The sequence below is a fragment of the Dendrobates tinctorius genome, unplaced genomic scaffold (genome assembly GCF_039654945.1).
Source record: "Dendrobates tinctorius isolate UK_male_01 unplaced genomic scaffold, ASM3965494v1 ptg000062l, whole genome shotgun sequence".
NCBI classification, from domain to species: Eukaryota; Metazoa; Chordata; class Amphibia; order Anura; family Dendrobatidae; genus Dendrobates; species Dendrobates tinctorius.
The window spans coordinates 21,531,517-21,558,980 of NW_027361730.1; the positions used below are offsets into that span (position 1 = coordinate 21,531,517).

At 45.5% G+C, this 27,464-nt stretch overlaps 1 protein-coding gene across 1 annotated transcript in view; it reads right to left on the minus strand.

The window, feature by feature from the left end:
- The window catches only part of IREB2 (iron responsive element binding protein 2), a 148,483-nt gene extending 123,724 nt beyond the window's left edge, over positions 1 to 24,759 (minus strand). The window contains exons 1-3 of the mRNA XM_073579368.1: positions 24,611 to 24,759; positions 15,628 to 15,682; positions 15,459 to 15,548 (exon numbers count right to left, since the gene is read on the minus strand). Coding sequence (XP_073435469.1) covers positions 15,459 to 15,548; positions 15,628 to 15,682; positions 24,611 to 24,676 — 211 coding nt within the window. The 5' untranslated portion in view covers positions 24,677 to 24,759. The remainder of the gene's footprint in view (positions 1 to 15,458; positions 15,549 to 15,627; positions 15,683 to 24,610) is intronic.
- Between the last annotated feature and the right edge of the window lie 2,705 nt (positions 24,760 to 27,464).

Genomic DNA, 27,464 nt, shown 5'->3' on the forward strand with positions numbered 1-27,464 from the left:
GTCGCCGCATCGTGCCGGATGGTTATGCGTCGTGTCCGGTTGTTGCCGGACACGGCATAAATTAGCCGTCCGGCATCTGCAAAAAACGTTCCCTGCAACGTTTTTTGTCAGCGCCGGACCGGCTTTTTCCACAGCGCATGCCCGGACTCTGTGAATGTTAACCCCACAAGTGCCCGGCGAGAGAGAGAGAGATCTCTCTCTGTCACCCGGACACTTGTGAGAGATCTCTCTCGCCGGGCACTTGTGGGGTTAACACTCACAGTGTCTGGGTAAGAGAGAGATCTCTGTGGGGTTAACCCCACAAGTGCCCGGCAAGAGAGATTCTCTCGCCTGGACACTAAGTGTTAACCCCCCATGTCTCTCTCTCTCCACCCCCCTCCCCTCTCCCTTCCCCTCCAGCAGCTGTCTCTCATCGGCTGCCTCTGTCCACCTCGTCCTGCGGCTCCTTTAAATAATGTCCAAGCCGTATCTCTCGCCGCATACACATCCGGTGTCACGGCTGCAGGCCGGATCCGGCGACCCGGCTTTTCGCCGCACGCCGCCGGACCCCACACACCGGATGTGTGAAAGTAGCCTTAGTGATAAAATTTCATTCAAATAACTTGCGTTTATTTGTGAAAACGGAAATTTGGCGAAAATTTTGAAAATTTTGTAATTTTCCAACTTTGAATTTTTATGCCCTTAAATCACAGAAATACAGCACACAAAAAACTTGATAAGTAACATTTCCCACGTTTACTTTACATCAGCACTATTTTGGAACCAAAATTTCTTTTTGTTAGGAAGTTATAAGGGTTAAAAATTGACCAGCGATTTCTCATTTTTTGCAACACCACTTTATTTTTACGGACCACATCACATTTGAAGCCACTTTGCGGGGTCTATATGATAGAAAATACCCAAAAGTGACACCATTCTAAAAACTTCACCCATTAAGGTGCTCAAAACCACATTCAGGAAGTGTATTAACCCTTTAGGTGCATCACAGGAATTTTTTGAATATTTAAAAAAAAAAAAAAATGAACATTTAACTTTTTTTTCACAATAAAAATACTTCAGGTTCAATTTTTTTTATTTTACCGAGGGTAAGAGGAGAAATTAGACTGCAAAAGTTATTGTGCAATTTGTCCTGAGCACGCTGATACCCGATATGTGGGGGGAACCACTGTTTCGGCGCATGGCAGAGCTCAGAAGGGAAGGAGCGCCGTTTGACTTTTTCAATGCAAAATTGGCTGGAATTCAGATCGGATGCCATGTCGCGTTTGGAGAGCCCCTGATGAACCTAAACAGTGGAAACCCCCCACAAGTGACCCCATTTTGGAAACTCTACCCCCCCAAGGAACTTCTCTAGATATGTGGTGAGAACTTTGAACCCCCAAGGGCTTCACAGAAGTTTATAACATACAAAAAAAAATCATATTTTTTCCACAAAAATCTTTTCACCCTCAATTCTTATTTTTCCAAGGGTAACAGGACCCTAAAAGTTATTGTGCAATTTGTCCTGAGTATGCTGATACCCCACATGTGGGGGTAAACCACTATTTGGGCGCATGGCAGAGCTCAGACGGGAAGCAGCGCCATTTGACGTTTTTGGCTGGAATGGAGATCGGACACCATGTCGCGATTGGAAAGCCCCTGATGTACCAAAACAGTGGAAACCCCCCCACAAATAACACCATTTTGGAAACTAGACCCCCCAAGGAACTTATCTAGATGTGTGGTGAGAACTTTGAACCCCCTAGTGCTTCACAGAAGTTAATAATGCCTGGGCGTGAAAATAAAAAAAATCGTATTTTTTCCACAAACATGATCTTTTAGTCACCAATTTTTTTATTTTCCCAAGGGAACCAGGATAAATTGGACCCCAAAATTTGTCCCGAGTATGCTGATACCTCATATGTGGGAGAAAACTACTGTATGGGCACACGTCGGGGCTCGGAAGATAAGTAGTGACGTTTTGGAATGCAGACTTTGATGGAATGGTCTGCGGGTGTCATGTGCGTTTGGAGAGCCCCTTATGTACCTAAACTATTGAAACTCCCCACAAGTGACCCCATTTTGGAAACTAGACCCCCCACGGAACTTATCTAGATGTGTGGTGAGCACTTTGAACCCCCAAGTGATTCACAGAAGTTTATAACGCCCGGGCGTGAAAATAAAATAATCATTTTTTTCCACAAAAATGATATTTTTGCCCCCAATTTATTTTCCTAAGGGTAACAGGAGAAATTGGACCCCAAAAGTTGTTTTGCAATTTGTCATGGCAGAGCTTGGAAGGGAAGGAACACCGTTTGACTTTTTCAACGCAGAATTGGCTGGAATTGAGATCCGATGCCATGTTGCATTTGGAGAGCACCTGATGTGCCCAAACAGTGGAAAACCCCAATTCTAACTCCAACCCTAACCCCAACACACCCCTAACCCTAATCTCAGCCCTAACCCTAAAGGGAAAATGGAAATAAATACATTTTCTTTTAATTTTATTATTTTTCCCTAAGGGGGTGATAACGGGGGTCTGATTTACTATTTATGGCGGTTTTTATGCTTGGCAGCTGTCACACGATAAAAGGCGCTTTTTATTGTAAAAATAGTTTTTGCATCACCACATATTGAGAGCTATAATTTTTCCGTATTTTGACCCACTGAGTCATGTGAGGTCTTATTTTTTGCGGGACGAGTTGACGTTTTTATTGGTACCATTTTCTGGCACGTGACATTTTTTTATCGCTTTTTATTCCGATTTTTTGGACGCAGAATGAACAAAAACCAGCATTTCATGAATTTCTTTTGGGGGGTGCGTTTACACCGTTCCGCGTGCGGTAAAATTGATAAAGCGGTTTTATTCTTCTGGTCAGTACGGTAACAGCAATACCTCATTTATGTCATTTTTTTAAGTTTTGGCGGTTTTATGCAATGAAAACAATTTTATATAAAAAATTATTTTTGCATCGCTTTATTCTGCGAGCTATAACTTTTTTATTCTTTCGCTGATGACGCTGTATCATGGCTTGTTTTTTTGCGGGACAAGATGACGTTTTCAGCGGTACCATGGATATTTATATGCGTCTTTTTGATCGCGCGTTATTGCACTTTTTGTTCGGCAGTATGATAAATCATTTTTTGGTTCGTTTATTTTTATTTTTTAAGGGGTTCACTAAAGGGGTTAACTAATGGGACAGTTTTATAGGGCAGGTCATTACGGACGCGGCGATATTAAATATGTGTACTTTTATTGTTTTTTTCTTTTTTTATTTCCAAAAAATGAATTTATTGTGGAATATTTTTTTTTTTTCTAACTTATTTAGCGATTTTTTAAAAATTATTTTTACACTTTTTTTTAACTTTATTAGGTTGTCCAAGGTGGGACATCACTGTCCTGTGACAGATCGCTGATCTGTCGCATCACAGTATCACTGACAGATCAGCGATCTGTCACAGGCATAGATGCAGACTTCCTCATGCCTGCGCTTTGCAGGCACTGAGGAAGTCCGCTCTCTACAGGCCCCTGAAGGTCCCCGTCGCCATCTTGGATCCGGGGACATGTAGGGAAAGAGACCCCCGCAGCAGCGCTGCACATTGCGCTGTTGTGGGGGGCTCAGGGAAGCACGGAGGGAGCCCCCTCCCTGCCGATGCTTCCCTTTAACCCCCGGTACACCGCGATCGTGTTTGATCGCAGTGTGCAAGGGGTTAACGTGTCGGGGGCGGTCCGTGACCGCCCCTGACACATTGTGCCGGGTGTCAGCTGTGATAATTAGCTGACACCCGGCCGCGATCAGCGGCGCTCACCACGTGGGCACCGCTGATCGCTGTGACGTACTATCCCGTCCCTGGGAATTAAGTCTCAGGGCACATGGACGGGATAGTACGTCACATGGGATTAAGGGGTTAAGGACCATTCCCCTTGTCTTAGAAGGTTGCGGCTTAGGAAGTCCGCTGTGGTGTTTTCTCTTCCTTTTATGTGCAGAGCTGTTAAAGACAAAAGATGTTGCTCTGCCAGTTGGAACAGCCGCTCTGCTACATTCATTAGGGGTCTGGAACAAGTCCCACCTTGGTGATTGATGTAAGCCACGGTGACCTGATTGTCGGAGAATATTCGAACATGGTGACCCTGTAGATACACAAGAAGGCTTTTAACCGCCTGCTCTACGGCTGTTAGCTCTTTCAGGTTGGAGGACATTTCCACCTAATGGTGATCCCATAGTTCCTGGACTAAGACCTCCCCCATGTGGGTCCCCCAACCAGTAGGTCTTGCGTCTGTGGTGACTACACGGATTATGTTATATTCCCAGGGCACCCCTCTGGCTAAATTGTTTTCCTCTAGCCATCAGGAATTTTATAGTATGTTGGGACAGGCCAGTTGACTTTTCTAGGTAACCCCCCCAGGATTTTTTGATGAAGTAAAACCTCGCTCTGTAGAACCCTTGTATGGAACTGGGCCAACGGACCGCAGGTATTCAGAATGAGAGGGAACCTAGGAGAGACACATGGTGGGGGTTATTGGAGGCGTTCAAGACCTGATAACGTAGGCAAATTAATTTTTTCGGGTGGCACACGACACTCCTGATTTTGCGAACCTAGGATTAGGCCCAAGAACAGCTGAATTCTCATGGGCTGTAGACGGGACTTTTTTTTTTTTTTTTTTAATTCGTTTATTGAACCATAAACAAGACAAATATATATATATATATATATATATATATATATATATATATATATATATATATATATATATATATATATATATATATACACATACACATTGCATAAAGCACATACACTTTCCACAGTATTGATATAAAACAAAATGCATACGTCAGTTTACACATGGAATAAAATGTAGTGTCAGGTAAACCATGCAAGCTTTTAGATTGTTATTCGATCAATAAAGTCTTTTTAACTTCCTAAACCAAACTATAACTACCAGTTTGCAGCCTAGTTCTACATAATCAGCTAATTATTATTTGATGTCTCCTTCCTACAAGGTAAGATGAGGGGAATTCCACCTCTCTCAGATCTTTTCGATTTTGCCTGGGCACCCTATATTTCGATACAGCGTACGCTCATATGGAATAACTGCATTCACCAATTCGATCCAAATCCTGAGGGAGGGACATGAGCTCCCCATCCAACGCAGTGGCAGAACCTTTTGTGCCATAAATAACGTTTCCCGTAAAAAAATCCCGATATAATGACCCCAAGATTCATCATCCCACACCCCAAACATGCAAACCAGCGGCTCAAGGGGAACAGGAGCTTGTACCAGGGAAGTTAATAATTACGTCACCTCCTTCCAATATTGTGCAATAGGGCATTGCCAAATCATGTGTATACAGTGGCATGCAAAAGTTTAGGCACCCCTGGTCAAAATTACTGTTATTGTGAACAGTTAAGCAAGTTAAAGATAAAATGATCTCTAAAAGGCCTAAAGTTAAAGATGACACATTTGTTTTGTATTTTAGGATAAAAAGTAATACACATTGTAATTTTTTCACATTTTAAAAATTACAAAAAGAAAAATGGTCCGATGCTAAAGTTTGGATACCTTTGGAGATTTGTGTGCTCAGATAACTTTGACCAAGGTTTCAGACCTTAATTAGCCTGTAAGGGATATGGCTTGTTCACCCTCAATGTTAGGAAAGGCCAGCTGATGCAGATTCCACAGGTTTAGAAACACATAGCTTCCTCTAACCTTGTGTGAAAAAACCATGGGTTCTTTTAAGCAGCTGCCTAGCACTCTGAAAATGAAAATGGTGGAGGCCCACAAAGCAGGAGAAGGCTATAAGAAGATAGCAAAGTGTTTTCAAGTTGTCCTTTCCTCAGTTCAATATGTAATTCAGAAATAGCAGTGTACAGGAACAGTGGAGGTCAAGATAAGGTCTGGAAGGCCAAGCAAAGTTTCAGAGAGCTGCTTGTAGGATTGCTAGAAAGGCATATCAGAACCCCCACTTGACTGCAAAAGACCTTCAGAAAGATTTAGCAGATTCTGGAGTTGTGGTAATTGTTCTACTGTTCAGAGACACCTTATCAAATATGGCCTTCATGGAAGAGTCATCAGAAGAAAACCTCTCCTGCACCCTCACCATAAAATTTAGCATCAGAGGTATGCAAAAGAACATCTAAACAAGCCCAATGCATTTTAGAAACAAGTCCTGTGAATTGTTGAAGTTAAAATAAAACTCTTTGGTCGCAATGATCAAAAGTATGTGCAGAGAAAAAATTGCATAGAATTTCAGGAAAAGCACATCTCTCCAACCATTAAGCATGGGGATGGATCAATCATGCTTTGGAGTTGTGTTGCAGACAATGGCACAGGGAACATTTCACAGGTAGAGGGAAGAATGGAGTCAATGAAATTTCAACAAATTGTTGATGCAAACATAACACCATGTGTAAAAAAGCTGAATTTGAAAACAGGATGGCTTCTACAAATGGATAATGATCACACACATCAAAATCCACAATAGACTACCTCAAAAGGCGATAGCTAGAGGTTTTTCAATGGCCCTCAGAGTCCCACGATTCGATCATCATTGAAAATCTATGGCTAGTCCTCAAAATAGCAGTGCATGCAAGACGACCCAGGAATCTCACAGAAATGGAAGAATTTTCCAAGGAAGAATGGATGAAAATCCATCAAACAAGAATTGAAAGACTCTTGGCTGGCTACTAAAAGCGTTTACAAGCTGTGGTATTTTAAAAGCGAGTGCTACTAGGTACCAACTATGCAGGGTGCCCAAACTTTTGCATTGGCCTATTTTCCTTATTGTAATTTTTAAAATGTAAAAAATGACAATATATAATTTTTTTGGCCTAAAATACAGAGAAAATGTGTCATCTTTAACTTTAGCCCTTTTAGAGATCATTCCATCTTCAACTTGCTTAACTGGTCACAATAACAGTAATTCTGACCAGGGGTGCCCAAACTTTTAAATGCCACTGTAAAGACTACATCCAATGAGTGACATCTCAAGCATTCCGATGATTGGAATCTGCCCATCCTGAATAGTCGAGTCGGGGTCAGATATGATTGATATATAATTGTGTCATTCGGTTATTGATAGACAGACACCCCGATCGGAGATTCCAGAATTTCTCCCTATTCCTCTCCTTGTGCATCGGGCATGAGCCTCTCCCACTTCCCTTTAACAGAGTTTATGGCAGATTCCGCCCCTACCGATAGCATGTGTGTACAAAGTGGAGATGAGACCCTGGGGACCTTGCGATTTAAGGATGCCCATCAAGGGCAGAGACGATATAGCTTTGTTTACCCCCATTTTTCTCATATGTGATTGAAAGGCCGACCTCAATTGTAGATAACGGAAAAATTGGGATCTTGGGACGTTACATTTGACCTGTAATTGTTCAAAAGACACCAAGGTTCCATGATTGTGCAAATCGCTTACCGAGGAAACATTGTGCTGAGTCCAGAACTCGGCAGACGGGTGTTCAAGCAATGCTGGAAAATAACCATTATTCCACAGGGGCATTTCAGCCACTATGTCTCTAAATCCAATTACTCTCTTAATCTGCCTCCACACTGATCGTGCCAGGTGAAGCAGGGGCAGCAAACGGGGGACATTTATTTTTTTCCAATTCTAAGAAGCCCAGTGGACAGCTAACTCGTGCGGCATGGAGCAAGAGGCTTTCAGAGTTAGGGAGGTGATCATCAGGCATCCACTTGCATATGGCTTTGGCCTGTCCAGCCAGATAATATAGAAAAAAAGTCTGGTAGCGCTGCCCCACCTTCCTTTTTTGGTCCTTGCAGAGTGGACAGCCTGAGTTTGGGCCTAGCTTTTCCCCCATATAAAAGATGTAATTTGAGAGTTCGAATTTGCAAAGAAGGATCGGGGTACTACCACGGCACTGTGCTGAAGAGAGTAGCTGAGCTTAGGGAGCAGTATCATTTTAAATTAATACATCCGGCTACAGAAAGCGGGAGTTTACTCCAAATTAGAAATTTAGCTTTAACCATTCCCAACAATGGGTATATGTTGAGCCGCAAATCCAACAAACTGCTTTGAGATGTGAACACCTAGATATTTGAAACTGGGTACCATAGGTAATGAGGAGAGGGCCTCCAGTCGTGGCATGGGAGATGGGCATCAGGGCAGACTTTTCACAATTTATATATAAGCCGGAATATTTACTGAATTTATTGATAGTGGCTATTACCTGTGCCAATGTGTCCTCCGCGCTACCCATAAAAATCACCATGTCATCAGCTTATAAACCTATGGTGTCTACTCGACCCGCTATTTCTATACCTTCAATATTAGGGGAAGATCTTATACGAATAGCCAATGCCTCGATCGCCAGGGCAAAAAGGGCTGGAGAAAGGGGAACCCGTCAGGGTTGTCCCCTATGTAATGAAAAGGACTCAGATATAGAACTATTTACAATGACACGAGCCTTAGGTTTCATATATAATGTACTAACCCATTTTAGAAACCTGTCGCCAAACCCATATTTCTGTAAACATGCACAAAGGAAGGGCCACTCGAGAGTCGAAAGCCTTGGCCGCATCCAGCGATGCCAATGCCCAATGATTATCTGGTACCAGGGAGCTATATTGGACCACCGACTGGACTCGTCTAATATTAATAGAAGTGCTTTTACCAGGCATGAAGCCAGTTTGATCAGTTTGTCCAGCGGATCTTTCAAGGAAGCCATGTCGTCAAAGGGGATAGCCGATTTTTTGGATGCTTTAGCCACCGCTGCGTCCAATCTTGGGGCTTTATCCCATCTGTGCACCAAGGGGTCCTCAAAGGGATATCAGCGTTTAAAAGCCGGTGGTAGGGAGCCCTTCCTTTCTGGTTTCTTCCATTCTCTATTGATCAGGTTCTGGACCTTGTCATTTAATGGGAAAGATTTACGTTTCCTGGGGTCTAGGCCGCCGAACATCAGGTCCTGTGCTGACCGTTCTACTTTTGCGTCTGCTCCATCTGATAATTTCCCTTAGACTTGTAGCGAAGTCAGGGGTTTCTTCCTCCACCTGCAGAAGTGGGGAAAGTGTAAGGAAGTATGTATGGTAATTTAGGGACTATTTTTTTTTTTTTTTTCTTCTTCTTTTTTACAATCCCCTACCGTCTGCCGTATACATGACTGACAGTTTTTTTAGGGTAGGTGTCTGGCAAGGGACGACTGCAAAGGGCACACTCCCTGTTTTTCGCTTTACCAGTACACCTCTTCCCCTATAGGAGAGAAAAATATAAGGGGAACACTGCATCAGGGCACATTCACAAAGATCTTACCCGAGCAGTAGGAGTAGGTACTAGATCACGGGGAAGGCGAGCTGGATCCTTCAGCCTGGAGGAATTTCTGCGGCTGGAATGCCCAGTACGTTTCTTCTGCTGAGAGCTTGCCTGAGGCACGTTCCTGCTCTCGGTCCAGCTGGGCCACGGGAGCTTCCAGCTCATCCATTGCTGCAAATGGGCCAAAGCAGCCCTGCAGAGTTTCTGTGGCCATTTATGATCCTCCCCCCGGGTCAGCAGGCGATGTGGCCAGGGGTTCCGTTCCCCCCCCCCCCCCCCCCATTGCTCCCGCCACAATGCCGGGACCCGCGTCGCCGCCACCCAGCGGCGAACAACAGAGAAAAACTGGCCGGCATCCGACTCCCGGCCCGGCACCACTGGCCCAGCCCCCCTGAGTCGGTCAGCCGGCCTGGGGATTCCTCATCCATGATAGTACGATCTTTAGGGAATCCTGTCCTTTAGGAACAGGAAACCAACTGATGCGTGGGAGAAGTGCCACCTTTATGTATCTGTAGGATTTCCTGTTCCTGAAGGGCGGATCCCCTCTCGCAGGTGGTGCTTTCATGGACGACCGAATAAAGGAACCGCCTCTATCACTGCCACCATATTGCCGAGAATCCCCATGCTGAAACATATGGAGTGAGGAACAGGGCGGGAAAGAACCCATGCTCCCTGTTGCAAGGCCAAGACCTTTTCTGGAAGGAGAATTACCATCCCATTGGAAGTGTTCAGGATCATTCCCAAGAAGGAAATTTGCTGAGCCGATACTGGAAATGACTTTTTGAAGTTTATCTTCCAGCCCAGGTGAGAAAGCGTAACCACTGTGATACTCACGCACTCCTCGCAGGCCTGAAGAGACGGTCCCTTAATAAGTAGATAGTCTAGATACAGAAGTACCACCACTCCCCGAGCGTGAAGAATGGCCATGACAGCCGTCATGACCTTGGTGAAAACTCTGGAGGCGGTGGCGAGACCGAATGGCAAGGCAACAAACTGGAAGTGTTCCCCATGAAACACAAAGCATAGAAACTTTTGGTGGGGAGGAAAAATCGCGACGTGAATGTAGGCATCCTGGATGTCGATGGATGCTAGGAACTCCCCTAGGAAGTTGAGAGACTCCATTCTAAACCGCCGCACTCTTGACAAAGGTGTTTAACAGCTTCATGTCCAATATGGGCTGCACCGTTCCATCCTCCTTCGGTACCACAAATAGGCTCGAGCAAAAACCCTTAAATCTTTCGTCCTGAGGGACCGGAATAATGACCCAGTCCTTTGGGAGTGCATTTATGGCTCGTAAAAAGCTGTTGCCTTCAGAGGAGACAACAGGAAAAAAAACGTGTCAAGTGGGGGTGGGAAAACTATTTTGTATCTGGAGGACACCAGCTCTCTGACCCACTCTTCATTGACGACTGAGAGTTAGGCCTGTCGGAACAAAAGTAGACGGCCACCTACTTTATCGGTGCCCGCCGGATAACGCAGCGAGTCATTGCGTAGAGGATCTAAGGGATCTGGTTCCCTTAGATCCAGACGGTTTTGGCCTGCTTTTCCAGGTACGACTAGGTCTGTATGAGACCTGGGAACATCTGTCCCTGAGTGGGGACCACCCTGGATCTAGGAGAAAAAGGATGTAGAGGACCAGTTGGTATTGCTGTGAAAAGGCCAGGTCCAAACCTGTTGTTGCATCCGAAACGGCCGAGTGGGCCTTTGCTGGGGAAGGAATTTACTCTTCCCTCCGGTAGCGCCAGAGATGCGTTGATTCAGTTTTTCTCCAAATAAGTGACCGGTTTGGTAAGGCAGAGAGGTTAATGACCTCTTGGAAGTAGAATCCGCCCGCCATTCTCTGAGCCATAGCGCCCTTCTGATGGAGACGGCATTTGCTGCTGCCTGTGCGGCTCAATTGGCTGCATCTAAAGAAGCATTAACTATGAAATCCCCGGATCCCCGGCCTGAGATATCTGGCTAGCGAGGCTTACTGCCTCCGGGGGAAGATTACTGTCATGAACGGTTGCGGTTAAAACCTCTGCCCAAGCGACCATAGCCTTGGCCACCCAGGTCGCAGCAAAGGACAAAGAGCGCCGCTCCAGAGGCCTTAAAGACTGACCAAGCAAGGTAGTCAATTTGACGGTCAGTGGGATTTTTGACTGAGGAACCATCAGACAAGATAGGAGCATTTTGGATGCAAGACGTGATATAGGAGGGTCCACTGGAGGGGACTGTAGCCAATCCTTCATTAGATCCAGAGCAAAGGGATATCTTGACTCAATAGGCCCCTGACCTGTGAATTGTTTATCTGGTCGGTCCCTATGTCTCTGGACAATGTCTTTAAACTCAGGATGATTGGCAAACACTTTGAGAATGTTTAGTCTTTTTAAAAGACACCACATGCTCCGGAGCGGATATAGATTCCTCGTTCACCCTCAGAGTCTTGTTGACCTACCCAATAAGGGAATCAAGCGTCTCTTGATAACTCTGCGAGTCCTGGACTAAAGCCCCCATTACACACTGTGATATCGCTAGCAATATCGCTGTAAAGTCACCGATTTTGTGACGTTGCAGCGATATTGCTAGCGATATCGCTGTAAAGTCACCGATTTTGTGACGTTGCAGCGATATCGCTAGCAATATCGCTGTAAAGTCACCGATTTTGTGACGTTGCAGCGATATTGCTAGCGATATCGCTGCATGTGATACTTACCTCCGACCGGCTCCCCCGCTGGTTATCGCTGATCGCGCGAGAAGCTCCTGGACCATTCCTCGTCGGCCACTTCCTGCTGGGCTTCCTGTGGCGCCGACGAGCGACGCGTGGAGCCGGGCAGGAGGACGCAGGATCGCCGTGTCTGACAGGTAAGTAGCGATCCCCGACCACCGCTATGTCACTGGTGAGATCTGCCTGTGTGGCAGCTCACTAGCGACCACCTAGCGATGCACCAGCGATCCTGACCGCATCATATCGCTAGTCGGGATCGCTGGTGCATCGCTAGGTGTAACGGTACCCTAAGAACGTATCAGACTCTTATTCAAAATCATGTTCGCTTCAGGAGAGGGAGAGCGAGAAAGTGAACTCACGGACGCCGAAGCACGAACATGTTCGGGGGTCTTGTCATGGGTCCTTTTTCTAGAAACCTGAGCACCCCCTGACAGAGTACAACCCCTGCTGGTGGATGGTTCACAACCATCACAAGAGCCCTCCATGGCCAGCAAAATAATGTTCCAACTTAAAGAGGGCCCCTGGAGAGTCTATTGTTTTGTTCAGGGAAGGCATAGACTGTGAAAGGGACGCAGCCCACTCAGGGGGGCTAGATTCATTTGGGTCGGTGGTGGCGGCGGGTTGCCACTGGGCGCATTCCGGGTCACAAGCCGTGCAGAATGGAGTATTGTGAGCTTGGGGCAAGGCAGTATTGCAAGTGGCACATTAGGTAAAAAACAGTGTGCGTTTTGTTAGCCTTCTTGGACTCCTTAGATTGAGACAGTGTACCCCTAGAGGCTATATACAGAGTATGGGCTGCAGATGCAGGAAAAAGTGTATAGCATGTGCAGAGAAGGGGTTAATGTCACCTCCAGAGGTACAGCACCAGTACAGCTCATCCAGGTCCTGTTCTTGTGTCCCCAGAGGAGAAGTTGATGATGTCAAGTTGCAGAAGTGCTCTCCGCGATCCTTGCAGTGCTACTGTCAGCGCTGCCAATAAGTGCCCTCGTAGTCATCAGGAAGCAGGCTGAGTGAATGATCATGGCCCCCTGAGAACAGGAGAGCGCTTCACGGCCAGGAACGTGGGCGGGAGCACTCGCGGTGGGCGGAGGAATATAAATTGCGGCCTAGACCGGCTAGAAGCCGGGAGATAAATTTCTGGCACCTGCCGGTGATGCACACCGGCTGAAGAGGGGCCACAACCGGACAACAGACCAAGCGCCGCCGGGCACCAGATCTGCGCTCCCCCTCACCCCCCAGGACCCACTGCCTCTGTGCGTGGTCATGCAGGGGACGCGATGAAAAACAGTCTTCTCATACCCAGAGAGGCGGTGTAGCAGAGCCAGAGCTGCGCTGTTGTTAAAGGTATATCCCTCAATCAATCCTCCCTCTAGATAGGGGTATGGAGAGGACCTTTCTGTGCAGCTTCTACCTCCTTGATCCCCTGACGTAATGGAGCTGCAGGACACCATTAGATGGGGGCATTGTTCGGCTATATGCCTGGCTCCAGGGGAGGAAACATGAAGGTGACACTCCATGTGCTTGCATCTTGCTGATGTGAGGAGATCAGGATCGTGCAGGAAGTGTCGCCCCTAAAATGAGCCTAGGCATGACCCCTTCATCGCAGGAGAAGGTACGGGGAGGCATAACCCGCGTTCTCGCCTGTTGATGGTTCGGGGGAGATCTGACCCTTGAAAGGATCCATCGCCCCCTTCACTCCGTTAATTAAAAAAATAATAATTTACGGAAAAATAAAAATTGAAAATAGAAATGTTGGGGTCTGAAACCAGACCCAAGAGCCGCCTACAGAAACTAAGCAAGAACTGGTTCAATTGGAGCCAGCAGGAGGGTGTATACTGCAGAGGAGAAGTAAATCGCGCTCCATCCCACCAGAGTCTCACCATGGCGTCAAGCAGTACTGAACAGCACCATATGGAGCATTTCCGCATTCAGCAGAAATTGTGGTGCCATTTTTACCCATTTTCCTGTGTGAAAATGTAAAGTCTGCAGCTAAAACATTTTGGTGGTAAAAATGTACCATAATCCTTTTTTTCTTCACTGCCCAATGGTATAAAATTCTGTGACACCCCCGAAAGTGTCAATATAATCACTGCACCCCTAAATGAATTCATTGAGTGGTGTAGATTGCAAATGGGATCACTTATGGGGAAGGGGCTTCTGCTGTTTTGGCAACTCAGGTGTTTTCCAATGTGACATACCACCATCAAACCTTGAGGCTGTGTGCCCACGTATGCAGAAAATTTCTGCTTCAAAACTAGACTCTTTCCCAGAAAACGCACGTTTTATTTCCGCGCGGTTTTTTTGCGGAAAAAACGCACGTTTTTGATGCGTTTTTTTCCGCGCGTCTTCTGACTCACAAAACAGCTACAAATGCGGACTTTTCCGCAAAATTAATGAGCAATGTTGCGTTTACCACAAAGCGTTTTTTCGCGGAAAAAAACGCATCAATGTGCACAAAAAGTGCAGAATTCATGTAAAATGAATGGGATGCTTCTTGTAAGAGTTTTTGAAGCGTTTTGACCAGAGACAAACGCTTCAAAAGTGCCCAAAAAAGCTTACGTGGGCACATAGCCTGACAGTAAAATCTGAACTATAGTATTCCCTTCTGAGCTTCCCAATGTGCCTCAAAAATATTTCTCGATTACATGTAGGGAATTGGCGTACTGAGGAGAAATTGCACAACAAACTGAGGTCCATTTTTTATTAGCCCTTATAAAAATTAAATATGTAGGGCCAAAACCAGGGATGTGTAGTCAGTAAGCCAAACCACCAAGTCTGACTGACTCAGACTCCTCAATTTCCCTGACCAACTCCACAGCTCGGTCTCACTACTGAGCATGTACATAAAGTGCAGCATAGAGTCATCTCCGCTAAAAGCCCAGATCCTAAGATCAGGAACAGACCAGACAATTATAGGATATTTCAGAACTATCCAAAATAATTATGAAAACATTTACAGAACATCGCGGACTGAACTACTGTACCTAATTTATTATATATTTCAGGCGTCGGAGTTGGTCTATTTTATACTGACTCCAATTCCATCAAAATGGATAAAACATTTAAGTGGTAAAAAAACAGTAATTATAGTCTTTCTTCACCACCCAATGGTATAAAATTCTGAGAGGCACATGTGGTGTCAACATGCTCACTGCACCCCTCAATTAATTTATTGAGAGGTGTAGTTTCTAAAATGGGGTCACTTATGGGAGGGAGGGTTCCACTGTTTGCCACCTCAGGGACTCTGAAAATGTGACATGTCAACCTCAAACCATGTCAGAAAAATCTGTACTCCAATATGGTGCTTCTTCCTTTTTGAGCGGGGATGAATAAACAATATAGCAAGGACTACATGGCTGGAAAGTTTTTCCCCCATAAAGAAATATTATCTTTATGAAAGATGTTATGCCACAATTTCTTTGCAACTTGCAGACAAAGGCTAGTCAACCTTGCAACAATAAATTAAAAGCTGTGTATTATTCTGCAGGTAAACTACTTACCATACTCCAAGCCCTCCAATTTAGAGATGTTGAAAAAAGTCTTATCTGGACTGCACTCAAGAGATTCCAGCAAGTACTTGAAGGGGTTCTCTGTAACAGATATAAAATGAGGATTATTTTGTTTATCAAATGGATATATCTCACATTAGTGAACTGTTGAATCGTGTACCTTTAATATTAGCGGAATTCATCCTCTTATCTACTTGACCATGCCAGTCTCCACCCTGAAAAAGTAAATGTAATAAATTCTAAGACATCTGTTAACTCAGTTGTTTACATATTTTCATTAGAAGCAGAAACTAAAGGACAAGGAATCAAATTATTATAAGCATCATTATTTAGACAATATGTAGAATTACAGTATGCAGGTGTTAGAGAAACTGGGTCTGAGCAGAAAAAGTAACTTAATGTGCATGCAAAATGTAATTGCATATGAACACATGACCTTTACACAGAGAAAACCAAAAACCCGGTTGCCGTGACGTGGCGGGATGGCTTCTACATTATTTTGATCAAAATTATGTTAACTAAATACCCTTATTATTACTATTATTACTACTTTCATGCAATTTTTGCAATATATTTTTTTACTTTTTTATTCCAGGATATTTGTTTTGTTTTTAGTATGCAGGTGTTGTACATTACTGAATTGGGGCGAGCTTGAAACTAAAAAAAGCATTCCAATCAAAAGTTTTTATCCTCTTAATATATTGCAGTCATGATATTATACAGCACTGTGCACTTACAATTGCTCATTTTCCTTTCTGCTCATTTAATTCTTCTCTTTTCCATTAGGTATCTATACGTCATAGGCCAAAAGGGGGTTAAGTGGACGGTGCCATATAATATGGACTATTCAGCATTAAGGCTATGTACCCACGTATGCAGAAAAAAAAAACGGACTCCTTTCCAGGAAAAATGCACTTTTTTATGCGGTTTTAGCGATTTTTGCGCGGTTTTCTTTGTGTTTAAGCGTTTTTTACAGGAGCATCCACCTGCCAATAGAATATACTTGGAAATACGTTTTTTCCGCAAAATACACATGCTGCATTTTTTTTCCCGCGATGCGTTTTTTTTCACGGAAAAAAACGCATCATGTGCACAAAAATTGCGGAATTCATTAAAAAGAATGGGATGCTTCTCGTATGCATTTTTGAAGCGTTTTTACAGGGAAAAACGCTTAAAAACGAGGAAAAAATGCTTACGTGGGTACACAGCTTCAATCCAGGAGATCTACAACCGCCACACACCCATACAGGCCTTTGTATGAGAAACAGCACAATTTACAAACGTGAACCACACCCAGGGGTGGAGAGATGGTGAGCAGCCATCTCTCCCAACACTCCAGCTGCTCACAATCTGTCACGGCCAGTGTTCTGAAGCATTTTCCTATATGTACTAAAGCATTTCTTAAAGTTAACTTCCCTACCAATAGGGGTTCGGCAGCCACCTTACAATATTTGATGTCAAGGAAGATAAGGATCAGGTAGTTGGATTTCCACTGCCAGATCTTTTTCTTCTCCGATAGCTGTGCTCCGCTAATAGCAGTGGCTACTCCCTCTTTTCCTACTGAGAACATATACATGCGCTGCAGAGACGAGTGTGCTCGTATATCTGTAACTGGGTGGCGAGAAATAGTTGCCTGAATGAGCATTTCTATGAGTTCTATATGATGCGGGTGCTCATTGCCTGACTGTACAGATGCCTTTTAAAACAATCTGTCACCCCTTTTTTCGAATATGAGCTGCTGGCACCGACATCAGGGGCTTATCTACAGCTTTCTGTAATGCTGTAGATAAGCCCCTGATGTAGCCTGAAAGATAAGTAAAAAAAGTTAGATTACACTCACCGGGGGGGTCGGTCCGGTCCCTCCCATCTTCATGCGATGCCGTCCTCTTCTTTCCTTCCTGTCGTGGCTCCGGCGCACTGCTCTGCCCTGTTGAGGGTAGAGCAGAGTCCTGCAGTGCACAGGCGCCGGGAGAGGTCCAGAGCCACGACAGGAGGGAAAGAAGAGGATGGCATCGTATGAAGATGGGGGCACCGGATCGGACCGCCCCCCCCCCCCCCGGTGAGTACAATCTAACTTTTTTCCTCATCTTTCAGGTTACATCCGGGGCTTATCTACAGCATTACAGAATGCTGTAGATAAGCCCCTGATGTCGGTGCCGGCAGCTCACATTCGAAAAAAGGGGTGACAGATTCCCTTTAAAACAGGAAAGGCGTTGAGAATAGTGATGAGTGAGTATACTCGTTGCTCGGGTTTTCCCGAGCAAGTTCGGGTGGTCTCGGAGTATTTGGGCGTGCTCGGAGATTTAGTTTTCGTCGTCTCAGCTGCATGATTTGCGACTGTTAGCTTGAATACATGTGTGGAATGCCTGCCTGTTAGGGAATTCCCAGATGTATTCAGCCTGTCTACAAGTCGCAAATCATGCAGCGGAGACGACGAAATCTAAATCTCCGAGCACACAAATACTCGGAGGACACCCGAGCAATGAGTATACTCTCTTATAACTAGTCGAGAGCACATAGCGCACCGACGCATCATCCTGAACCAGACAGGCCAAGCACTGGACCCGGGTTAAGGGTACCTGGCTGACTGGATTAACCCCTGGAAACCAGAAAAATATTGGTGAGAGTGTTCTGATTTAATTTGAGATGCTAATGTAATGCTCACCATTTGGCAGGGGGAGGTGTTTTTGTCATGTACACTGGGTCAAAAAACGAGGGGTTGCAAGCACTGATACCTGTTAAGGGAAGCAACATTTAACTACACTGGTGACTCTGTACAATAGGGTGATTAGTTTGTATCTGCACTGTTTTTAGCACTATAGCCCAATAGGGTTTAATTCATTTGGGGTCTCAAAAAATCATTTTAAAGTCAAAGAATAAAGGTTAATTTTTATATCACTCAATTTCAATTGCACATCCATATTAGTGACTGGTGTCATTCTGCTATTGCATTAATCAGAGATTAGTGACTGATTGTCACATACCCTTGCTACGGCTAGACTAAGGGTATGTGCACACGTTGTGGATTCTCCTGTGGATTTTTCCTCGTGGATTTTGCTAAATCTGCAGGTAAAATGACCTGATTTTATCTTCGGATTTAGTGCAGATTTTCTGCAGTTTTTGTGCGGATTTCCCTTGCGTTTTTACACCTGCGGATTTCTATAATGAAGCAGGTGTAAAAACGCTGCAGATTCCACACAAAGAATTGACATGCTGCGGATTCAAATCCGCAGCAAATCTGCGCGGAAAAATCTGCAGCATGTGCACAGCGTATTTTATTTTGCATTGATTAGAATGGTACTGTGCACCGTACAATCTGCACACGTTGCAGATTCTGCTGCGGATCCGCAGTGGTTTTTGCCCTGTAGATCCGCAGCAGATTCTCCTGCGGTGTACAGTACCATTATATTCAATGTAAAATAAAAGCTGTGCACATGCTGCAAATATTTCCGTGCAGATTTGCTGCAGTTTATTTTCCGCAGCATGTCAATTCCATTATAGGAATCCACTTTTGTAAAAATGCAGGCGAAATCCACACAAAATCTTCAGTAAATCTGCACTAAATCCGCAGGTAAAACACAGGTCATTTTACCTGCGGATTTAGCAAAATCCGCAGCAGAAAGATCCGCAGCAGAATCCTCAACGTGTGCACATACCCTTATGATTTCCCCAGCGCATGCATTATGTGCTGCAGGAATTCGCTGGTTTCTGGCCTGGGACCACTTGTATGGAGAGTCCACGTCCTCTAGTTGACCACACCCAATGAAAGACCATGTCACTAAACGGAGGGCGTGGAATATGTATACAGCAAGCATACCCTCCGGTCCCAGTGAATCCCCCCAATGCACAGTGCGTGCACTGGGGGTAATCATAAATCTGAGTCACACAGAGTGACAGCAGACTTATTGATTTGGTCCAGACAACCAACCGCTTTAAAGGGTTATTTTGCTTCTAATATGTTATCACTTATCAACTTGATAGGTCACATAGTGTCCAGATTTAGGGACTGGACTAGTCCTTGCTCTGTTACTGTACAATGTGCATAGTGACCGTGCGCTCTCTCGCAACTCAGATCAGAAGTAAGGAGCGGGCAACAGAGCACACTGTCAGTACGTGTTTCAAGAATGCCCAAAGTGTATAGGCTACTGTTGCCCCTGCAAGTGATGTCACATGTTGTCCACCACAGTGGAATACTGCTGACCCCATTAAGTGGTCAGCCGTTTCACCCAACTTTGCATAAATTAATACAGGCAAATATAAAAATCTTAGTAGTACAGTGCCTTGTAAGAGTATTAATTGTATTTAATTTGAATCCTACGTGATATACCAGCACAAAGTATCAAGTTTTTGTGAAGTGCAAAGGAAAAGATACATGGTTTTTTAACTATCTTAAAAATATAAATTTGAAAATTGTGTAGTGCAATTGTATTCAGCCCCCCTAAGTCAATACTTTGCAAGACCTTCTTTCGCCGCAATTACTGCTGCAAGTCTTAAGGCATGTCTCTACCAGCTTTGCACATCTAGAAGCTGAAATCTTTGCCCATTCTTCTTTACACACTACCTCTAGCTCAGTGAGATTGGATAGAGAGTTTCGGAGAACAGCAATTTTCACAGATTCTCAACGGGATTTCGGACTGGACAGTGACTTCGCCATTCACACACATGAATAACCCCCTGCACACAAAAAGCATGCAGGGGTATTGGGCAGTGTGGTGTTTACCTTACAATAGCACATGGTGTGTATGGATCTCTCTTTTATTCAGCATAAAGCCCCCGTCACACATAGCGATCTCGCTAGCGAGATCGCTGCTGAGTCACAAGTTTTGTGACGCAATAGCGATCTCACCAGCGAGATCGCTATGTGTGACACTGACCAGCGACCGCCGCCCCCCTGTCGGTTATCGCTGATCGTCCTGGAATAGCCAGGACATTTTTTTGACTGCTGGTCTCCCGCTGGCCAGCACGAATCGCTGTGTGTGACAGGCGGGAGACCAGCGATCAGCACCCTGGTAACTAAGGTAAACGCAGGGTTTCTAAGCAGTGCGCGGTGCTTAGAAACCCGATGTGTACCTTAGTTACCAGCTCCCTGCATCAGCACGCTGGTAACCAACGTACACAGCAACGCCGCGCGCTCGGCGTCGCTGGTGCTGATCGCTGGTGAAGCTGCCTGTTTGACTTGACAGCTCACCAGCGATCATGTAGCGACTCACCAGCGATCCTGACAAGTTGATATCGTCGGGATCGCTGGTGAGTCGCTATGTGTGACGGGCCCCAAGTGTCTTTTTGAGGGGAGAAATATTTGAATTGTGTTATGCGAGATCTATTGTTAATCTCTGTTTGATTTAAGGCAACTTATGTATGTCCTGAAGCCTGTCTAATATTGATTATGTTGGTGAGGTCGACAAGTCCTCAAAGTGTAATGGATATATATCTATTTAATGTAAGCTTCTGGCTATAAATATATGATATACATCACAAAGTATACAGGCATAGACAGTCCGAGTCACTAAAATGCCTGTACTGATTTGTAACCACACTGCCCTATTTTCTCTGGTTTTGTGTGTTTTTGTGTGGTTCTTTCATGGATCTTTTTAGTGTTTTGTTTAATAAATCTATTAAACCCTTACTGCCATCGGACGGAATAGTACGTCCGATGGCAGTATCCCGCTTTAATGTGGGCTCTAGCGGTGAGCCCACCTCAAAGCCGGGACATGTTAGCTGTTTAGTACAAGCGCTTCTGGACGGAAATGCGCTCACCAGTGACCCCCGTCACGTGTCGGCATGACAACCAGAGGTCTCCTTGAGACCTCTATGGTTGTTGATGCCGGAATGCTGTGGTCGGCGCTCATAGCAATGCAGTAATTCTGCTACATAGAGGCAATTTGAGCATCGCCTCTATACAGCAGAGCTCATCAAGGTGTGGCAACTTCTAGCCTCCCATGGAGACTATTGAAGCATGCCAAAAGTAAAAAAAAGGCACTAAAAACATCAGCTCAGCATGCAAAAAAACAATAAGCCCTCACCCAATCCGAGATCACGAAAAATGGAGACGCTACAGGTCTCGGAAAGTGGCGCAAATTTCTCTCTCTCTCTTTTTTTTTTTTTTAGCAAACTTTGGAATTTTTTTCAACACTTAGATAAAAAGAACCTAGACACGTTTGGTGTCAATGAACTCGTAATGACCAGGAGAATCATAATGACAGGTCAGTTTTAGCATTTAGTGAACCTAGCAAAAAAGCCAAACAAAAAACAAGTGTGGGATTGCACTTTTTTTTTGCAATTTGACCGCACTTGGAATATTTTTCTCGTTTTCTGTTACACGACATGATAAAACTAATGGTGATTTTCAAAAATACAACTTGTCCCGCAAAAAATAAGCCCTCACATGACCATATAGACGAAAAAATAAAAAAAAGTTATGGCTCCGGAAAGAAGGGAAGCGAAAAACAAATGGAAAACAGCTCTGGTCATTAAGGGGTTAATCTAAAGATTGAGCTAAAATTTGATTTTCTTTAGTGACATGATTTAATATTCTACTTGGTGGTAATAGTTTTGATAACACACATGAATGTGCTTTGATCTAAACCACATGTCAAACTCTGGCCCACAGGCCCAATCTGGCCTGCAGCGAGAGTACATTTGGTCGATGATGCTTGGTGGATCCCCCTAGTATATTTGGCCCACAACACCAGGCAGATCCCCCGCTCTTATATGACACCATTCCAATATTTTATTCTAAGATCTATCAGTTAAAATGTACTTTGTTTGTGGAATAACCCTTAAGTATTTTCCTTACGAAAAAGTTCATTGTTATATTTGATAAGGAAACACTTCATCAATTATAGACATTTTTTAAAAAAAATAAATATCAAGTTTGGCCCAAGCTTTTAATTTTGTTGCTGTGTATTTGAGTTTTACATCCCTGATCTAAACCATTGCAATGTAGCTCTGGCAGTATGTTTAGGGTCGTTTTCCTGCTTCTAAAGGTGAACCTACACCCCAGTCTCAAGTCGTTTACAGCCTTTAAGGCCACATTCCCACAGAGTTTTTGGTGAGGTTTTTTTTTTTTGTTACACTATTTCTGAAAAAATGCAGATCAGTGTCTGGCCCACAGCTTATTTACATATATGAAAGTGTGGAATAAGACATCAGATATAAAATGTATCATTTTATTCAGCTTCCTATGACTTCCATGCCCATATTGATTGCTTAGGAGGGTTGATCCCACTGACAAATTCCCTTTAATATTGATCTCAGACACTTATCTCTACATCGATAAGCCACAGTGTAAAGATCTATTTCAGACCACTATGTTGTGTAAAAATTGATGCCAAGGACAGTGCTACAAGCTACAGTGTAAAGATAAAGGTCATATAGAGGGTCCTGACAACTATAAAGGGCCCGTCACACTAAGCGATATCGCTAGCAATATCGCTATAACGTCACTGGTTTTGTGACGCAGCAGCGATATCACTATGTCTGATACTTACCTCCAACCGCTCCCCCGCTGGTTATCGCTGGTCGCGCGAGATCATCCAGGTCCATTTCTCGTCGGCAGCTTCCTGCTGTGTACAGGAGCGACGCGTGGACGCGGGCGGGAGGACGTCTTCATCGCCTCGTCTGACAGGTAAGTAGCGACCGCCGCTATGTTGCTGGTGAGATCTGCCTGTGTGGCAGCTCACTAGCGACCACTTAGCGATGTACCAGCAATCCTGACTGGGTCATATCGTTGTCGGGATTGATGGTGCATCGCTAATAGAGGGGGTCCCAATCTTTAGGAGACACAATGTAAACATTGATGTCAAAGAGAGGGCTTTGAAGCACAGTGTAAAGATTAAAGTCATCGAGGAGAGATCCAATCACTATGAGCTACAGAAAAAGATGGATAATAAAGAAGGACCTAACATTTATGAGCCAGGGTGAAGATAGATGTTGTAGAGGGGGTCCCAATCTCAATGAGTCACAGTATAAAGGTAGATATGGTAGAGGGGGTCCCAGCCTCTGAGTCACAGTAAAAATGAATGTCATAGAGGTGGTCCCTACCTCTATGAGCCACAGTACAAAGATGGATGTCATAGGGGGGGTCCCGACCTCTATGGTTAACAGTACAAAGATGGATGTCAGAGGGGGGGTCCCTACCTCTATGAGCCACAGTACAAAGATGGATGTCATAGGGGGGGGTCCCGACCTCTATGAGCCACAGTACAAAGATGGATGTCAGAGGGGGTCCCGACCTCTATGGTTAACAGTACAAAGATGGATGTCAGAGGGGGTCCCAACCTCTATGAGCCACAGTACAAAGATGGATGTCAGAGGGGGTCCCAACCTCTATGAGCCACAGTACAAAGATGGATGTCAGAGGGGGTCCCGACCTCTATGGTTAACAGTACAAAGATGGATGTCAGAGGGGGGGTCCCTACCTCTATGAGCCACAGTACAAAGATGGATGTCAGAGGGGGTCCCGACCTCTATGGTTAACAGTACAAAGATGGATGTTAGAGGGGGTCCCAACCTCTATGAGCCACAGTACAAAGATGGATGTCAGAGGGGGTCCCGACCTCTATGAGCCACAGTACAAAGATGGATGTCAGAGGGGGGGGGGGGGTCCCTACCTCTATGAGCCACAGTACAAAGATGGATGTCAGACTTATGAGACCTAATAAAGTTAAATGCACCTGTCTGCAATATACTGTATATAAAAAAATAAATAAATCAAACTTTCCATTGTGTCTATAGTGACAATGTCAAACAGCCTGGAGGCCAAAGACCCCAGAGACGAGCCATTACCAGGCAGCCTGCATACTCTTGTGGGGGAGGAGGCTGATCCGCCTTCATTGTGGGCTTTATTATAGTGAAATGTGTGGTACATGCAGGACGAGTAATGGCTGCAGGTGAGAGCAGCAGGGCGGCGGATGAAGCAGAACTGTACTGACAATCCCCATGGAGGTGACACCACTGTGCCGAGTACAGCAGGGGCCTCCAACACCAGGACGTGAGGGGAGCGGGCACCAGCCATGGAGCGGCACAGGAAGGAACCCGCTGCTAGGAATGCACACTCCATGGCGAGACGACACACAGAAAGGACAACGGAACGGACATAGACGAGGTGGACGACTACAAGTGTGAAAGAACTAGAAGCTCACAGTGCCACGTCCCGAGGAGAGAACCGATGATATCTCCCCGTCACCTCCGGAGCCTGCAGTCGCCATGTTGACTCCACCAGAGCCAGCTGCCTGCTGACGTCAAATGTGCTGTTTTTTTTCACGCAACTTTATTGGGAAAGGATGACATAGCTTCTCTTCAACAAGAAACTTTATTTACAACGGTTGTCACACAATGAAGCTGCGCCGCCAAGTGCTGGAGGAGCCTGTGCAGAATCTGGCTCTTTATGCTCCAGCCGGGTATATGACCTAGACACAGTTATTAGTTTGACTCTTTCTTATTTTTGTTTCCTAATTTATGAACATTTTTGGAAAAGTTGTCTTAGAAAAAAAAAGTGCAGGACGTAACGTTTTCCGCCTAGTAAATGGCTGTGTCTGCGGAAAGAGGCGTACATCAGAGAGCTCTCCGGAATTGTACCCCCAACTGGAAAAATAAAACATCCATCTATATTGTTTGCCTGGCCTGAAGACTAGAAAAATGCCGTCAGCCCTACTTTCCTATGAGGCCAGAAAAACCTACGCTAAAGTATGCCACCCCGACATAAACCAACATTACACTCAGTACATAGTGGGCAAGCAGCGCTCATGTAATCGCCCGCCGACAAACATGCCAAATAGCATTGCCGAACAGTGTATTAAGACACACAAAAGCCGATATGCCACCAGTTTTCAAAATACAGATTGCATGTTATTAAAGGGGTCAAAACCGATAAGTCTGCAGTCACTCTGTGTGACTGCAGACTTATGAATACCTTCCCCCACAGCACGCACTGTGCCCTTTGTGGATTCACCAGTTTCAGACCTGGAAACAGAGGGTATGTCTGAGTAAGGGCGGGGTCACACTTGCTAGAAACTCGCACAAGTCTCACGTCTCAATGTGGGGAAGGTGACTTGACGGACGGACTTGACTGGAAGTAGGAGGGAACGGTTGGTGCACTATGGATGGAGATTAACAAGGACAGCAGGGTGATAGCTGGGAAAGACAGACAAGAGAGTGCAGTACCTAGTAATGACCACAAGTTGGCAGGGGGGAGTAGTTCAGGACTCAACAACAGCTTAGGGCTTGAGAAACGCTTAGTCATGGGGCGCGGGGAGATAGGAACCCGGAGGGGAATTCCCGGTGAGAGAGGGGATAAATAGGACTGGTTGGGGTTCCAGTCAGGCTAGTCCCGGGAGGAGCTCAGCAGAAGACGGAGAACAGCGAAGAGCTCGACCAGGGGACTGACAGGAAAGGGACGGGGCCGGAATGGGACTAAAATTCAGCCCTGGCATTTGAAGTTACACAGGCCCACTAGTCACATGGTGACTATATAATATCTTTGTACACTTGTAGGTTACAAGTGAGAGGAGATTAACATGAGTATATAACATGTAGTCACAGCTGTGCCAAGTATTTCAGCTCAGTCCTATTTATTGCTTTTAGTTGCAGTACTCCTCCCAAAGCTCTGTCCCCTTTTGCACGCACGGTGACAGAATTCCTGGCAGAACTGCTATCCATTGGGCAACCAGACCCCCTGGTCATAGCTGCCCCAACTGTTACAGAAGGGAAAGAGTGAAAAAGACCGCGGTGCGCACGGCGCGCCGCTGCAAATTTTAGGCCACGTCCCAGCCACATCCATTTTGCAACTAGTCACACCCACGCCCAACCGCACCCATTTAGCACTGCTGATCACACTGACTGGTACTGAGGGCACAGTGGCTGGCATTATGGGCACATTTGCTGGTACTGTGGGCACACTTGACTGGTACTAAGGAAGCGAGAAAACAAAGAGAAAAAAGAACAGAGAAAGAAAGGAAAGCGAGAGAGAAAGAACAGAGAGCGAAAGAAGAAAGAACAGAGAGAAAGAAAGAGGGGAAAGAAAAGAATGAACAGAGAGAAAGAAAGAGAGGAAAGAAAAAGAAAGAAAGAGGGGAAAGAAAGAACAGAGAGAGAAAGAAAATGAGGGAAGGACAGAACAGAGAATGAGAAAGAAAGAAAGAAATATTCTATTAAGATACTATAGCAGCCCGGCTCCCATTGTAATGCCCACCTGAGCCTCCCGATGCAGGACATATCATGATCCACTCACATGGCCAGCATCCCCGATTCCAAGGCGATCCTGCTGTCTGCGCTGTCGAAGGAGGACATGGTGATGGATCTAAAGCATTCCTAGTTCCGTCACAATTTTCTCATGAAATTATCTCATTTCCGGTCAGCTTCCAGCACATCACTTCCGGTGGAACGTCATGTGTGAGTTTTAAAATGCTCCTCGGGGCTCCGCCGTGTACTCCTGTGTCCGTGGGAAAAGCCCGCTTTGTATGCTTCGTACACACTTGGCTCTGCTCCGTACATCCCGTACACATATGGCTCCACTCCGTACACACACGGCTCCACTCCGTACACACATGGCTCCTCTCGGTACACCTCGTACACGCGCGGCTCTGCTCCGTACACCTCGTACACACACGGCTCCGCTCCGTACACCTCGTACACACGGCTCCGCTTCGTACACCTCATACACACATGGCACCTCTCCGTACTCCTCGTACACATCCGGCTCCGCTCCGTACACCTCACACACGGCTCCTCTCCGTACACCTTGTACACATCCGGCTCCGCTCCGTACACCTCGTACACACACGGCTCCGCTCCGTACACCTCGTACACACACGGCTCCACTCCGTACACCTCGTACACACATGGCTCCTCTCCGTACACCTCGTATACATCCGGCTCCACTCCGTACACCTCACACACGGCTCCTCTCCGTACACCTCGTACACATCCGGCTCCGCTCCGTACACCTCATACACACGCGGCTCTGCTCCGTACACCTCGTATACATCCGGCTTCGCC